Source organism: Cervus canadensis, chromosome 6, assembly GCF_019320065.1.
Source record: "Cervus canadensis isolate Bull #8, Minnesota chromosome 6, ASM1932006v1, whole genome shotgun sequence".
Taxonomy (NCBI): Eukaryota; Metazoa; Chordata; class Mammalia; order Artiodactyla; family Cervidae; genus Cervus; species Cervus canadensis.
The window spans coordinates 18725394-18742521 of NC_057391.1; the positions used below are offsets into that span (position 1 = coordinate 18725394).

Genomic DNA, 17128 nt, shown 5'->3' on the forward strand with positions numbered 1-17128 from the left:
TTTGATCTCCTTGCTGTCCAAGGGACTCTCAAGAGTCTTCTCCAACACCACAGTTCAAAAGCATCAATTCTTCAGCACTCTGCCTTCTTTATGGTCCAACTCTCATGTCCACACGTGACTACTGGAAAACCCATAGCTTTGACTATACAGACCTTTGTCAGCAAAGTAGTATCTCTGCTTTTTAATATGCTGTCTAATAGAATACAGAAAATAATCCCTGTAACTTTGGAGTACACAGGGGTCTCTTAGGATGCAAAGAAGTACAAATTAAAAATTTAAAATGAATAAATTGGGCTTCATCAAAATTTAAAACTTCTACTTGGAAAGATACCAGTGAGATGAAAAGGTGAACCACAGACCAGGAGAAAACACTCATCATTCAAATATCGGACAAAGAATTTGAGTCTGGACTATGTTCTAAAAAGTTTTTTTAAAAACTCAGAAAATAACAGTCCAATGAAAAAGTTGGAAAAAGATTTGGATGGATAGTATACCAAAGAAGATGATATATGAATGGACAATAAGCACATGAAAAGATTCTGAACTTCATTAATTATCAGAGAAATGCAGATAAAGCCACAATGAAATATCACTACACAACTTCTAAAATTGCTAAAATTTAACAGACTGATAATACCAGATGTCAGCAAGGATGCAGAACTGGAACTCCTACTTGCTGATGGGCACGTCTGATGGTACAACCACTCTAGAAAACAGTTTGGAGGTTTCTGAAAAAGTTGACTGTACAGTCCAACGTTCCCACTCATAGTTGCTTAACCAAGAGAAATAAAGATGCATATGTTCACAAAGATTTCTACACAGATGTTTGTAATTTATTTATAATAATCTAAAGGGGGTAAACAAGTGATGAATTTTACTATATTCATACAATGGAATGCTAGTCAGCAATTAAAAGAAATAGGTTACAGGTACACTCAACAACATAACAAATCTCACAAACATCATGCAGAGCAAAAGAAGCAAAACCACAAGAGAATACATACTGTGTTAATACATTTTTATGAAATTGCAGAATGTGTGGCTCTTATTTATAGTGACACAGCAAGGTGAGTGGGGTGACTAGAAAGTGAGGAGGTGGAATTGACTGCAGTTGACTGGGCATAGAACTCTTCAGAGTGTTGGGAATATGTGTTGTGGTCATGATTTGTTTCTGTTGTTTAGTGCTAAGTAGTAGACTCTTACACAGAGTCTATTATATATATTTGTCAGAGCTAAAAAGGCACATTTAAATGGGTACATTGTATTATGTATAAATTACTACCTCAGAGATGAGTTACAAAGCCAACATTTTGAGAAACAGTAATATTTTATAATAGAAAATGAATTGATTTAGATAGGCATATTTTTCCAAATTAGATATCATTATTGAGATCTTTCTTTGAAAGACTTGCCTTTTAATTTAGAATCTTCCCTTAACCAACTTTTTTAATTCAAATTTATTTGTAAATGTCTTTCCTAAGGACAGTTTTAAGTGTCTAGTAAATTACTTAGGGCTTCCCTTGTGGCTCAGACAGTAAAGAATCTGCTTGCAATAGAGGAGACCTGGGTTGGGAAGATCCCCTGGAGAAGGAAATGACTACCCACTCCAGTATTCTTGCTGGGAGAATCCCCATGGACAGAGGAGTCTGGTGGGCTACAGTCCATGGGGTCACGAAGAGTTGGACACAGCTGAGCGACTAAGCACAAGAATAAGCAGTAAAGATGACTTAGGGGCATCTTTTCTGGTAGAAGATAAGCAGCAATTTAATGCTTTAGTCAAAAACAGAGTAGCCTTTTTCTTTTTCAAGAAGAAACAGCATAGCTAACCTGGGAAGTGTTCCCCACATGAACAGTCTTACAAGGCAGTTGTAGGAAAGCAAAGGAATAGACTAGGATAAAATACTTACTGTGGTCACCCACTCCTACTGTTTGCTTTACAAAACTGCTGAAATGAAAATCCTCTTTCAGTCTAATAGGAGAAGAAAAGTAAAACACAGGAAAAACAGTGAGAAGCATTGAAGTGAAGTGTGTTCAGAGGAGGAGGAGAGGTGGTAAGGTCACAGTAGAGCAGTCAGGGAAGAAGCTTGACTTGTACTTGAAAGACTGAGTCAGAATAGTGATTGGAAACAAGAGGAGCCCTGCATGTGCTGAAGGCAGTAGACATCCTTTAGTAATAAAGAAAGTGCACAGTGAGAAGTAGCAAAAAAAAATTGATTTGGCATAAAGTAAAATAAGCTTGCTGCATTATCAGATAGATTTAAGATACATACAATGTTGAACAAAAAAGAAGTCAGTGGAGTGGAGAAATACATGTAGAAATTCATTTATTAATCAAACTAGAGCTCCCCCCTGAGCTTCAAACCTATGTAAACATCTGCTTGCTGGGTATCTGTACTGGAATATCATAAATCATGATAGAATATCTTATAGTCTATCATCATTTATTCAAAATTAAAGTTAGTATCTTCTGCAAACTTTCACTCAATCAGCAAATACCCCAGACACTGTGCTAGAGATAGAGCAGAGAATCAGCAGATGTGATCCCAATTATTAGAGAGAATATAATTTTTAAATAATTTAAATGGTTTAGAGTGCTGAGGAGGAGAAGTGAGGTGCTACTGGCTATGTATTTAGAGAGGTAATCCAGTCTGGGATGGCCCCTTTCAGATGAATAGGCAGTGTCTGAGTAAATAAGAGTGCTCTGTGTCCCCAGCATAGGGGATGTCTGCACAGGTTACAACCCAGTAGTAGGAGAGCGCACCCCGCTCGGTGAACTGAGAGATGGCCAGTAAAAAGTGAGCACAGGGAATGAGGCGGAGTGGTGGGAGGCACGTAGGTAGCATCAACAAGACTTGATCCCTTATGTAGGGAAGGAGGGAGAGAGAAACAACTCCCAGGTTTCTGACTTGAGCAACAGTGCACATAGTCATGTCATTTATGAACTCTAGTAAAAACTGGAGTAGATCTGAAGGGATGGAGGCAGGGGAGAAAAAGAGAGATATAAGACAGCCAAGAGATAGAGGTGCCAAACAGACAGTTTAACAGGTCTGGTGCTCAGAAGAAAAGTCAGGACTAATTTGCATCAGATCACGTATGTATGCTAATCCAACCAAGGAAACGAATGGAAGCACATTGGGAGAGAGTGAAGAGTAGGACTAGAAGAGGGCCTAGGATCAAGTCTGGAAAATGTGTATTGTGATTCTTCTGTCCCCAATCTCAGTGTATGGCATCACCGTCCACCATGTTGCCCAAATCGACACATTTTCCTGCCAGTCAAGTACTAAGTCTTATTTATTCCATTTGTTGTCAGTTCTTTCTCACACTGGAAGACCAGGTGCCTTTATATATTGCTCAGTGGTATGTGGAAAATGGGCCACCAAGCAGCTTTTGAAGAAATTAAGGCCACTTGAGGTGTGGCCACCTTGAAAAACTGCCCAACTTTAGCAGATGTGAGTGGTGTGGGTCAACTCCCCACCCTACAACACTTCAGTGGAACCCAAGTCTTCATTTCTGAAACTAGATTCTTGAAGGACCTGTACTAAACCTTGCCTGGATCAGGAATGTGATAAAGCGGAATCTTCCTGATTTGCCTTAGCCAGTAGGAGAATGAATGCTATTCCAACTATTTATTACCCCTCTTTTTCACCAAATCTAACTAGCAGCATTTTACATGATCACCTTCTTAGCCAGTTGAAATCCTGGGCCATGTCTTCTCCAACCAAGAAGTCTGCATGAAAGCTAGATGAGGTTGGCATTCCAGAGAGTTAAGGACCTTCAGCAGTTAACTGGGTTAACAGTTTGTCTCCTGCTTCTCTAGCTTGGCTCTTCAAATTACTGCCTTCTCCTGAGAAGGAATGGGGTTTGTTTTGTTTAATTCCAAGCTGCACCTATGGGCTTGCAACACATGGAAATCCTATTTTTTCTTTTGAATCCAAGCTCTTCACTATCCAGTAACATCACTAGACCACTGATGAGTTGAAGCCAATAGAAGATTCAGGAACAGTTACCTTCCTCCTGGGACTACAGGAAGTCGATCCCAGCCAGTTTCTCTATACTCTGTATGCTCCCATCTCCATTCCTCCCCACCCCTCGGAATAATCCCACATAAAAAAATTTTAAAGTATGACCTGGCTTTTATTACAATTAAGATTGTACACAATCATCTGTGAATTTTTAAAATTCTGTAGTGAGAGTTTTTTACGTGTTTCCACTTGTTTCTTTCCTTCAGATCCCAGCTCTCATTATGTGATTACCCTGAAAGCGTTTAACAACGTAGGTGAAGGTATCCCTTTGTACGAGAGTGCTGTGACCAGACCTCACACAGGTAAGGTATCCTGCCCGTCTCTGGTTGTCAGCATCTTTTCCAGCCGCTTAAGTAGAATGTTAGCATGAGGCCTGCCCCATGGGTGTCAGTGGGAGGGAAAGGACATGGCAGTTTAGGGTCAGGCCTCATAGGAGGGTAAATGGGCTTTCAACATGGGAAGTTCTATTAAATCCTGCTTTGCTTTTTAGAAAATACTAATCCTGTCATGTAAACAAATCTATGTAAATGTGTAGCACATGTTTTTAATATGTTGCGATCTAGAAAGCATAGTCATGAGAGAAAAGTGATTTTTCATCTTTTGGTCATGTGAGTTATAACTAAAAGGAGAAAAAAGTTAAAGGATCTCCATATCTCTGAGAAAATACATAGGTTATTGATGGAATAAATGTATTAGATTGATAAATCCAACATTTTCTTTATTAGTACCTGAATTAGTTAGGAAAATATTTTTCTACGTGCTTTTTATAAGTTTTATTTATATAGAGAGTATAAAGCTATATGTACCATCCATTTGATAAACTGTACATTTATTACAAAAGAGACCAAATATTTATTACTTTTCTTTGTAATTTACCTATTAAAATATCTTTAAAAGAATAATGTAAAGTTTCTGTAGATATGTAAAACATGATTTAGATCTAGATCTGAATGAGAAAATTTACTGAAGTGAGTATATTAGAATTGTAAATTTTTCTAAATGGTACTGGAAATCAAAGAATTTATCACTTTCAGTAATACTCTTTCGTTTCTCAAAACAAAATTGTGACTGTATTGCCTGCTATGTATTCTGGATACTTTGTATACAGTATGGATTTGGAATTATTTGTTTTAAAAAGATAATCTCTGTCCCCCCTTTTTATGCTTTTACTTAACAAGATCAATACCATTACTGCATATTTTATAGTTCTGTCCTGTCTTCTGTTCCTGTGTGCTTACAATTTATAAGTTCTTTTAAAAATAGCTTTGGTATGTCAGAAAAGAAAAAATGTAAGATGAAAAAGAATATTTAAGTAAAGGGTTTGCTACTTTCTTAAATCAGTCTGTAATAGGAAAAAACAAATTTGGAATTATTTTCTGTTATGTGACTTAAAAATAGAGTGTGGCTAGAAATATACGGGAAGAAATGTTCATAAGTCATGTTACCTAGCTATCTTTTCTAAGAATTGTTACAATAAGAAAAAATCTCTCAGTCTTAGTGATTTTTGCACCTGAGGTGCATTTTCTCTAACTAATTGGTATGTGTCCTGATCTTTGAACAAAGCCCTTGATTATAATGTGTGCTGTTCTTCTGTTATTTTTAGTCTTCATTATGTAGGAAATACACAAATGAAGATTATTGCTTTAGCTTGGCAATTATTCATAAATAAGGCCCCTGCCATCTCAGATTTTAGGTTATAGGAAGGACTAGTCACCATAGCTAAATGGGAAACCCCATTTTAAAACCTTCACTTAAGATAAATCAGTGTGTATGTACTTAAATAACTGACCGAGCGTTGGGAAAGCCCAGACAGATGCTTCCATATTGCCCCGTGTCATGGTGCCTTTGGGCTCACTGGGGCCTTTGTTTTGACAGTGCTACTTAGAGAATATGTCTGTTGCATATGGTTCAGGACAGCACATGAGTATAGACTTTTCCTTCTATCAAATAAGTGCCCTGATTTCTTAAGTTCATAAAGGCTGTGTCACTTAAATCCTTGATAGCTGGGGCATTTCCCGTAACTGATTGGAGTTAATCAGTGGGTTGTTCCCTGAGTCTACTGGAAAAAGTATAAAATACTCCCGCATGTTGTCAGCTTACCTTTCCTTCATGAAGAGTAATGCCCTTGAGTTCCCTTTGCTTTACTTGAATGTAAGCCATGTGGTGGTACTGCTTTTAGACCCTGGACATCAGCAGACCTGAATTGGACCCTGTGTGGGTTTCAGACACACCCAGTTTCAAGACCAAGCTACCTTTCCTTTGGCTGATATTCAGATTCAGATTTTAGAGGAGAGGCCCCTACGTGTCCAGTGTGATAAGCAACATCCCTAAAATTCAACCACACTCACTGAAATACCAAAATAGATCATGAGCTTTGTGTTACTTATTTGGGAAAAATACCCTTGATTTTAAAAGCGGTTTTCATCTTTTAATGATCCTTTTTGGATAGAAGGTAGAATTTTCAAGTTATTTAAAGAAAAAATTTTAAGACAAAGAAAAATCAAGTTTGAATGTTGTGTGCTGTGCTTAGTCACTCAGTCGTGTCCATCTCTTTTCGACCCCGTGGGCTGTAGTCTGCCAGGCTCCTCTGACAGTGGGAATTCTCCAGGCAAGAATACTAGAGTGGGTTGTCATGCCCTCCTCCAGGGGATCCTCCCAACCTAGGGATCGAACCCAGGTCTCCCACATTGCAGGCAGATTCTTTACTGTCTGAGCCGCCGGGGAACACTGAATTACCAAATTTTATTTACCTATTGAATATACATGCAGTTTACAGTAGTAGAAAATAGTTAATTACTATTTCTCTAGATGCTTTCCTGCAATTTTTTCCTGAAAGAACACAAGTGGAAATATTCTTTTAAATGAATGATGGTTATATATTAACTCTGGATTCTCTTTCTCTTTCTTCATTTCTCACCTTTCATTCCATTATATTACCCTGCATTTCCCTTTTATTTTTGTTTATGTTAAAATGCCACTTCCATTTTTAATTACTTTTTACCTCAGACACTTCTGAAGTTGATTTGTTTGTTATTAATGCTCCATACACTCCAGTGCCAGATCCCACTCCCATGATGCCACCAGTGGGAGTTCAGGCTTCCATTCTGAGCCATGACACCATAAGGATCACCTGGGCGGACAACTCCCTGCCCAAACACCAGAAGATTACAGACTCCCGGTACTACACAGTCCGATGGAAAACCAACATCCCAGCAAACACCAAGTACAAGGTACTGGCACAGTCACTCTGGGTAAGAAAAGCTAATTATTCATACTTTGTGATTCTGAAGCTCTTGATTCATGTTTCCAGAATGCTAATGCAACGACTTTGAGTTATTTGGTGACTGGTTTAAAACCAAATACACTCTATGAATTCTCTGTGATGGTGACCAAAGGTCGAAGGTCAAGCACGTGGAGCATGACAGCCCACGGGACTACGTTTGAATTAGGTATGTGTTGTCAGAACTTTGTCACATGGCCTTTCTTCTCTTCGCTAGATGTGAAAGCCAGGGAAAGCCCGTGCTAATGTTGTACCACATCCCAGGTCAGGAGGCGCCTCATCACCTGTCTTTACTACCCAAGGAAAGAACTAAGTGTGTGAATTGACATATTTATAGAACACAGTGAGCAACTACAACTGGAGTTCAGTGTTTGCTTTCTCAGCTGAAGAATTTTGGTTTTTTCATCATTGTTCAAGAACATTAGCAAATAGCAGGAAGAAATAATGCAGAATGTACTAGAGTTTAGGAATCATGAAGCATGAGTTCAATTCCAAGGTCAGCCATCTACTGACGATATAAGCAAGTCATCCAGCCTCTCTGAAGCTATTTCTTCCATCTATAAAAGAGGGGTAATTGCTGTCTTTTCTACTTGATAGGGTAAAATAAATTACCCAATAAATAAAGCACATGATAAGTAATAAAGCACTGTGTAGATGTAAGGAATTACGGTTTTTAACCTTGCCTTCCTGGAAAATTGAGATAGAAAAGATGAAGCGGCCTGCCCTTTACTGATACCATGCTTGCTAGAGCCTCAGCACTTTACCAGCGCTCTCCTAAACTGCCCTGGAAGCTTTCTTGCAAACTGGTTAGTGTCTTATAAAGTCTCCCAGTGGAGTGTTCTTAGGGTTTTTGTCTGTAAGTAAACATGAAAGAAAAAATACAACTAAGTAAATTAAGGGGAAAGCAAGCCATCTAATTTGAAAGTTTTGCTTGCTTTTTGCTCACTTGTAGGCCTGCCCTTCTGCCTCTTATACTTCCCTGGCATGGGGATATGTGTAACCATTGGGAGGCTCTGTCTATTCCACCTTCCTGTTTCTTTCTCTCCTTTATGTGAATAATGAAAAAAATGGAACTATAAAGTCTCTCCAGACTGGGTTTGGCCCTGATGTCTTATCTTTGGCACAGTTGGTTGAATTTCCTACAGAGAAAAAAAAGGGATAGATTCGGAGAGAAAGAAATTCAGTGCACAAAAACTTAAATAGAACTTGAGTTTGCTTTCTTTGCCAGTTTTAAAAATACCTTTGTGCTTTCATTCCAGCCCATTAGGTAATAAATGTTATTCCGTTAGGAGTTTACATTTCACTGGGCTTCCTTCCATTTCATACCAGAAGAATTCTAGTATTTTAGGAAAAGAGTGAATGTAAGGATATACTTAATATGCTGATTTCCCAACTAGTATCAATACATTAAAAGTTTTCAGCCATAATATGGACACATAAGGGGCTTCTGCAATGCAGGAAATGTGGGTTTGATCTCTGGGTCAGGAAGATCCCCTAGAGGAAGAAATGGCTACCCACTTAAGTATTCTTGCCTGAGAAATCCCCATGGACAGAGAAGCCCGGTGGGGCTACGGTCCATGGGGTCGCAAGGTTCAGACATGACTTAGAAACTAAACCACCATTACCATGGAAACATAGATGCACTGAAGTTCTTATTTAATTGGCTTTTCTGTTCCATAAACAGCTTTACATTTCAGAGCAATAACCTTTAATAGTTGACAGTATCTTTTCAGTGCAAATTTAACATAATAAAACATTAATTTGTAAATCATTTATTCTTTGGAGGAACGGTGGTTTTCAAACATCATATTTGGTTTGGAAAACCAACTATAGGTAGAGACAAAGTTACTTTACACTTAAAAATATTCTAACAAAATAATCCAAATTAGGGGAGAAAACGTAGTCTTGGGCACATTACATAACTTTTCTCATTTTCAGTCTCCTGATCTATCAAGCAGGGACTACAGGTGGCTTTTAATTTTCTCTAATCCATCCTGCCCGACCTCCCCATCTGGGATGCCTGTTCTTTGTCCTCTCAATATGGTATTTCCTCTTTGGTACTTTGCATATTCTTCTTTTTCTTGGGGCTGTTTATAGATAGACAGTGAGTTCTTTGAAGCCAAGAGGCTTTATCTTTTTTGCCTGCACCCTTTATTATGCCTTCTAAATGGAGAGGGTTGAGGAAATGGTGAATTAAGTTGAAATGAACAGGAATTACTGAAAGTGTTATTCTTTTGTAGTTCCTACTTCTCCACCCAAGGATGTGACAGTTGTGAGTAAAGAGGGAAAACCTAGGACCATAATTGTAAATTGGCAGCCTCCCTCTGAAGCCAATGGCAAGATTACAGGTAAGAGGCCAGAGATGCCTGTGAGTGTGTGTCTGTTCCCTGTTCCTGCATTCCAGAAGAGTGCCTTGTTCTTGGGAGGAATGGGGGTCTCAAGACTTGACCTGGCCATTTTTTGAGGTGCTACGTGTCATGATGGTCCTGGAAATTGAAGCAAGGGGTGCTATTTAGTGACATAAAAAGGAGTCACCAGCTGGTTGTCCTGACCCATATTTCATGAAACTCTGATGGGTGTGGGTTGCACTAGACAGCCTTTGGTTATGGTGGAACATACAGACTTATTTATTTTCCTCAAGAGAGCTATTCTTCTCTGTCTTTGACTAGATGACCAGGGTCTTGGGGTTGAAGACCCTGCGTAATTCTACAGGGTGATACCCAATAAGTATAAATTCACCTCTTTTACCCTGAAGCTCAAAAATACCCATTAGGCTTATAGTTTCCTTTTTCACCCAGGACTGCTACTTCAGCTTCCTATGCTCTTACAACTAAAGTTAAAAGTCTGAGGTGGCCTAGACCTCTGAAAGGACCTTGAAATTTCCCTTGGACTTCCAGAGTAGAAGGCACTGTGCCATCCTCAGCTTTATCACGGAGAAAAACCTGCCTCTGATCCAGATAATGTATGCTGTGGAGCCAGAGTACCCTTCCTGAAGTTCCTTTGTATGAAAAGGTGGCCTAAGGTGACTGCAGCCATGAAATTAAAAGATGCTTGCTCCTTGGAAGAAAAGCTATAATAAACCTAGACAGTATATTAAAAAGCAGAGTGACCTTTGTCACTGTGCTGACAAAGGTCCATATAGTCATAGCTGTGGTTTTTCCAGTAGTCATGTATGAATGTAAGGATTGGACCATAAAGAAGGCTGAGTGCCGAAGAATTCATGCTTTTGAACAGTGGTGCTGGAGAAGACTCTTGAGAGTCCCTTGGACAGCAACTGGATCAAACCAGCCAATCCTAAAGGAAATCAACCCTGAATATTCATTGAAAGGATCGATGCTGAAGCTCCAAAACTTTGGCCACCTGATGTGAAGAGCTAACTTACTGGAAAAGACCCTGATGCTGGGAAACATTGAGATGGCATTGAGATGGTTGGATGGCATCACCAACTCAATGGACATGAGTTTGAGCAAACTCAGGGAGATAGTGAAGGACAGGGAAACCTGATGTGCTGTAGTTCATGGGGTTGCAAAGAGTCAGACACAGCTGAGCGACTGAACAACAAAGGAAACTGAAAAGCATTCTTAGCATTGTCTGACAAAATGTTATCCGCTGGAGAAGGGAATGGCAAACTACTTCAGTATTCTTGCCTTGGGAACCCCATGGATAGTATGAAAAAGCAAAGAGATAGGACACTGAAAGATGAACTCCCCAGGTTGGTAGGTGCCCACTATGCTACTGGAGATCAGTGGAGAAATAACTCCAGAAAGACTGAAGAGACGGAACCAAAGCAAAAACATCACCCAGTTGTGGATGTGACTGGTGATGGAAGTAAAGTCTGATGCTGTAAAGAGCAATATTGCATAGGAACCTGGAATGTTAGGTCCATGAATCAAGGCAAATTGGAAGTGGTCAAACAGGAGATGGCAAGAGTGAATGTCAACATTTTAGGAATCAGCAAGCTAAAATGGACTGGAATGGGTGAATTTAATTCAGATGACCATTATATCTACTACTGTGGGCAAAAATCCCTTAGAAGAAATGGAGTAGCCATCATAGTCAACAAAAGAGTCTGAAATGCAGTACTTAGATGCAATCTCAAAAATGACAGAATGATCTCTGTTCGTTTCCAAGGCAAACCATTCGCATCACAGGAATTCAGGTCTGTGCCCTGACCAGCAATGCTGAAGAAGCTGAAGTCGAACAGTTCTATGAAGACCTACAAGACCTTCTAAAACTAACACCCAGAAAAGATGTCCTTTTCATTATAGAGGACTGTAATGCAAATATAGGAAGTCAAGAAACACCTGGAGTAATAGGCAAATTTGGCCTTGGAGTATGGAATGAAGCAGGGCAAAGTCTAACAGAGTTTTGCCAAGAGAACACACTGGTCATAGCAAACACTCTCCTCCAACAACACAAGAGAAGACTCTACACATGGACATCACCAGCTGGTCAATACTGAAATCAGATTGATTATATTCTTTGCAGCCAAAGACGGGGAAGCGCTATACAGTCAGCAAAAACAAGACCCAGGAGCTGACCGTGGCTCAGATCATGAACTCCTTATTGCCAAATTCAGACTTAAATTGAAGAAAGTAGGGAAAACCACTAAACCATTCAGGTATTACCTAAATCAGATCCCTTACAATTATACAGTGGAAGTGAGAAATACATTTAAGGGACTAATCTGATAGACAGAGTGCCTGAAGAACTGTGAACAGAGGTGTGTGACATTGTACAGGAGACAGGGGTCAAGACCATCCCCAAGAAAAAGAAATGCAAAAAGGCAAAATGGTTGTCTGAGGAGGCCTTACAAATAGCTGTGAAAAGAAGAGAAGTGAAAAGCAAAGGAGAAAAGGAAAGATATACCCATTTGAATGCAGAGTTCCAAAGAATAGCAATTAGAGATGAGAAAGCCTTCCTCAATGATCAATGCAAAGAAATAGAGGAAAACAATAGAATGGAAAAGACTAGAGATCTCTTCAAGAAAATTAGAGATACCAAGGGAACATTTCATGCAAAGATGGGCACAATAAAGGTCAGAAATGATATGGACCTAACAGAAGCAGAAGATATTAAGAAGAGGTGGCAAGAATGCACAGAACTATACAAAAAAGATCTTCATGACCCAGATAATCACCATGGCATGATCACTCACCTAGAGCCAGACATCCTGGAATGTGAAGTCAAGTGGGCCTTAGGAAACATCACTATGAACAAAACTAGTGGAGGTGATGGAATTCCAGTTGAGCTATTTCAAATCCTAAAAGACGATGCTGTGAGTGCTGCACTCAATATGCCAACAAATTTGAAAAACTCAGCAATGACCACAGGACTGGAAAAGGTCAGTTTTCATTCTAATCCCAAAGAAAGGTAATGCCAAAGAATGTTCAAACTACTGCACAATTGCACCCATCTCACACACTAGTAAAGTAATGCTCAAAATTCTCCAAGCCAGGCTTCAACAGCACGTGAACCGTGAACTTCCAGATATTCAAGCTGGATTTAGAAAAGGCAGAGGAACCAGAGATCAAATTGCCAACATCCTCTGGATCATCGAAAAAGCTAGAGAGTTCCAGAAAAACATATACTTCTGCTTTATTGACTATGTCAAAGCCTTTGACTGTGTGGATCACAACAAACTGTGGAAAATTCTGAAAGAGATGGGAATACCAGACCACCTGACCTGCCTCTTAAGAAATCTGTATGCAGGTCAGGAAGCAACAGTTAGAACTAGACATGGAACAACAGACTGGTTCCAAATTGGGAAAGGAGTATGCCAAGGCTGTATATTGTCACCCTGCGTATTTAACTTATATGCAGAGTACATCATGAGAAACACTGGGCTGGATGAAGCACAAGCTGGAATCATTACCATGAGAAATATCAGTAACCTCAGATACGCAGATGACACCACCCTTATGGCAGAAAGTGAAGAAGAACTAAAGAGCCTCTTGATGAAAGTGAAAGAGGAGAGTGAAAAAGTTGGCTTAATACTCAACATTCAGAAAACGAAGATCATGGTATCCAGTCCCATCACTTCATGGCAAATAGATGGGGAAATAGAGGAAACAGTGACAGACTTTTTTGCGGGGGGCTCCAAAATGACTGCAGATGGTGATTGCAGCCATGAAATTAAAAGACGCTTGCTCCGTGGAAGAAAAGTTGTGACCACCCTAGACAGCATATTAAGAAGCAGAGGCATTACTTTGCCAACAGAGGTCTGTCTAATCAAAGCTATGATTTTTCCAGTAGCCATGTGTGGATGTGAGAATTGGACTATAAAGAAAGCTGAGCACCGAAGAATTGATGCTTTTGAACTGTGGTGTTAGAGAAGACTCTTGAGAGTCCCTTGGACAGCACGGAGATCCAACCAGTCCATCCTAAAGGAGATCAGTCCTGAATATTCATTGGAAGGACTGGTGCTGAAGCTGAAACTCCAGTACTTTGGCTACCTGATGCGAAGAACTGACTCATTTGAAAATACCCTAATGCTGGGAAGGATTAAAGGCAGGAGGAGAAGGGGACGACAGAGGATGAAATAATTGGATGGCATCACTGACTCTGTGGACATGAGTTTGAGTAAGCTCTGGGAGTTGGTGATGGACATGGAGGCCTGGCGTGCTGCAGTCCATGGGGTCACAATGAGTTTTACACGACTGAGTGACTGAACTGAACTGAACTGAGCATTGTCCCTCTTCAGCTTTCAATAGGAATCCCTTTCCTGAAATATCCAGTCTTTATGTCATTTTTAATTTAGGTTTTAGAATTTGCCTCTTCCTTAAAAAAATTAAGCATGACTTGACATGGATTGCATTATATTTTGTCTTTAAAAACCAGTAATGATGCGGTCAGTGCCTTTGCACTGTGGAGTCTTGTGGTTGTGGTTCTTCCTTCCTCAACTGTAGAGATAGAGTGCCCTCTGGTGGATGTATCAGGTGATGTTTCACTGTGACTTCACCTACCCCAAGTTTGGGAGAATCTAGCAAAGGTGGCTTGGAGAAGGAAATGGCAACCCACTCCAGTGTTCTTGCCTGGAGAATCCCAGGGACGGGGGAACCTGGTGGGTGCCATCTCTGGGGTCGCACAGAGTCAGACACGGCTGAAGAGACGCAGCAGCAGCAGCAGCAGCAGCAAAAGTGGCTGCCCATCTCCTAGGAGTTTTTCCCCTGGGAAATCACATTGGTGAGAGTTCAAATAGCACTGTCAGGCCATTACTGGTTTTCAAAACTGCATTAACTTAATTGAAGTAGACCCTTGAAGTACAGAATGTTGGAATGATGATTAGAATGTTTTCCTTACATAATTTCCTAGCTTTTGAGAGTATTTAACCCTATATTTTTATCTTAACTACTTTTATTACTTCAGCTACTGATACAGATAATAATTTATAGTCTGGCACTGTTGAAATTGTGGTTTTCTCTGTATTATATTTAATGTAGCATTTAAAATACATGTTACTATTGCTAATTTAATCTGTAACTAGTTCTCTATTTGTGTGTGCTGTAACATATATCTTTTATTGACTTACTGGTTGCAAAAGAAAGAGCAGGAATAAGGTTTCTCTTTCCATTAATTCCTTTGGATAGGTTACATCATATATTACAGCACGGATGTGAATGCAGAGATACACGACTGGGTTATTGAGCCTGTTGTGGGAAACAGGCTGACTCACCAGATACAAGAATTAACACTTGACACACCATACTACTTCAAAATCCAAGCCCGGAACTCAAAGGGCATGGGGCCCATGTCTGAAGCTGTCCAATTCAGAACACCCAAAGGTAAAGGCCCCCAAACAGAGTGTTCCATTGTGTGTCTCTTGAGTGGGATTATGTGTGTACATGTCACTTTAGCATGTAGAGACTGTGGATGATACAGGAAATCCTCATGATGTGCTTATGAGCCACAGTGTGGGCATTTATCTAAAAATGATGCTATCCCCCGACCACCAGATCAGTGCTCCCTAGGTTACTGACCTAAACATATCATTGACAGGGGAACTCTGACTCCAGGCTGCTCGAGGCAGATGAACTGCTGTGATCTAAACCAGTCAGATCAGATGGGATTCTCTTGGTTCCCAGATAGAGTAGTAGCGTGTTATTGTGATGGATGATTCTCTTTCAACACATGCAGGCTCTTAATGTGAAAGTCTTGTTCACTGACCTTTATAGAGAGAAAGAGACAAAAGGGGCCCTTTAAAGAAGACTCTAGGTAAAGAAAGTGACAGAAAATATTGAACCAGGTGAGCTTAGGAAGTAAAAGTAAGTCGGGGACTGAGTCTGTGGAAATATGGAAAAACATATATGGATTTCTTTTCTGTTAGCATGAAAAAGAAGATTCAAGGTGCTTGGAAGTTTTCGGGGTTTTAATTTTTTTCCTTTAAGAATTCTGCCTGTCCCATCTTCAAAGCTTGTGATCCTTGCTCTTGTTTTTTCCTTCCCCTGTGCTTGGCCTGCTAGCGGACTCCTCTGATAAAATGGCTAATGATCAAGGTAAATGAGTAGCTGGCCTCTCTTTCCTTTCCTCTGTTTTGTGACCTGTTACTAGCTTTTTGTTGTTTTTGTTTTTTTCCTGAAAATCAGTATCAGTACTGTGTGTTAAAAATCACATATTTATTGGCCAAAGTAGAGTTGAGTCCATATTTGTGGCACCTGGGGTATCTGAAAAGCTGGAGAATCTACTTAGGAGCTAAACAGACTGGCAGGGGAAAAAACTGGGTTGGACTTCTACAGATGGGAGGAGATAGTCCTTAAATGTGGGTCAGAGTATCCTTGGTGCTAAGATACTAAAATTCTGTGATACAGATAGGGATTTGGGGCATAATGAGAACAAGCACACCAATTTGTCATATTTGTAGCATCTAGAGTTTTATTGATGTCTCTAAATGAAAAGTTTAATCAAATTCAATTGAATACCCTTTTTTCCTCCCTCAACAGAGAATATACAAATGTACCCTCCTGAATTGTATGATTATCTATCACAAAATTACGGCTCTCTATTCTCTTGTTGCAAGCTTAACTCAGGGCTATTTTGCCACTTCTTAAATATATTTGCTAATTTTATAAGAGGATAGAGACAGTGTACAATGGAAGTTTAGGAAGTATGGGCCTCAGTGTCACCATTCTGGAAATTATCTGTCAGCATAGTCTCTTCACTGCAGTCGCTGTGGTAAAGTTAAACTATACTTTGTGATTTTCATCTCTGGGAAGTCGGCTAAAGTTGGTTATCTGTTTTCTACAGCAGGAGCAGTTAAAGTAAATTGGGTGGTTTCTTTTATTCTTTAAGAGTAGTTTTTAGAAATACAAAGTCTTTGGATCTTGGTTAATGGCAAGGAAGATTCAGAGTTTGAGGTTTCAAGTTTTGGGGCTTTGGAAATGTGTTTGCATTCAATGAGTCTTTTGTTCTATGTTGGGAAAACTGCAAACATGCCCGTGTGTGTGTGTGTGTGTGTGTGTGTGTGTGTGTGTGCGTGTGTGCGTGCGTGTGTGTGTATGTATAAAGCACCCTGATCATGGTAGAACCTTTGCCTTAAGCATGAGAATAGAACAGTAACAACACTGAATGTGTACAGAGTATATATGTGCTATTTTCTTCCCTCACTTCATCCCATGAGCCAGGCTGCAGTTCTCAGCTATACCACCCCTTTGGTATTTAAAATTCTTTGCCCATATTTATTTTGGTATTTGGCTAATCCGTGGATTTCTTGTTCATAAGTTAAATACGAGAGGAAAACATTAAGAAATATAGGAGTTAAACCAGTTGGTTTGTTGGCAAAGTGTTCATTGATAATTATTTATATAATGTGTTACTCTGAGTAGTTTGG

At 39.7% G+C, this 17128-nt stretch overlaps 1 protein-coding gene across 4 annotated transcripts in view; it reads left to right on the forward strand.

Annotated features, from left to right (window-relative positions):
- Positions 1-17128, forward strand: part of NEO1 (neogenin 1) — a 218571-nt gene that overhangs the window by 177509 nt on the left and 23934 nt on the right. For all 4 annotated transcript variants that reach the window (XM_043471016.1, XM_043471017.1, XM_043471014.1 and 1 more), the window contains exons 16-20: positions 4229-4324; positions 7077-7252; positions 7333-7471; positions 9543-9650; positions 14892-15086. In XM_043471016.1, coding sequence (XP_043326951.1) covers positions 4229-4324; positions 7077-7252; positions 7333-7471; positions 9543-9650; positions 14892-15086 — 714 coding nt within the window. The remainder of the gene's footprint in view (positions 1-4228; positions 4325-7076; positions 7253-7332; positions 7472-9542; positions 9651-14891; positions 15087-17128) is intronic.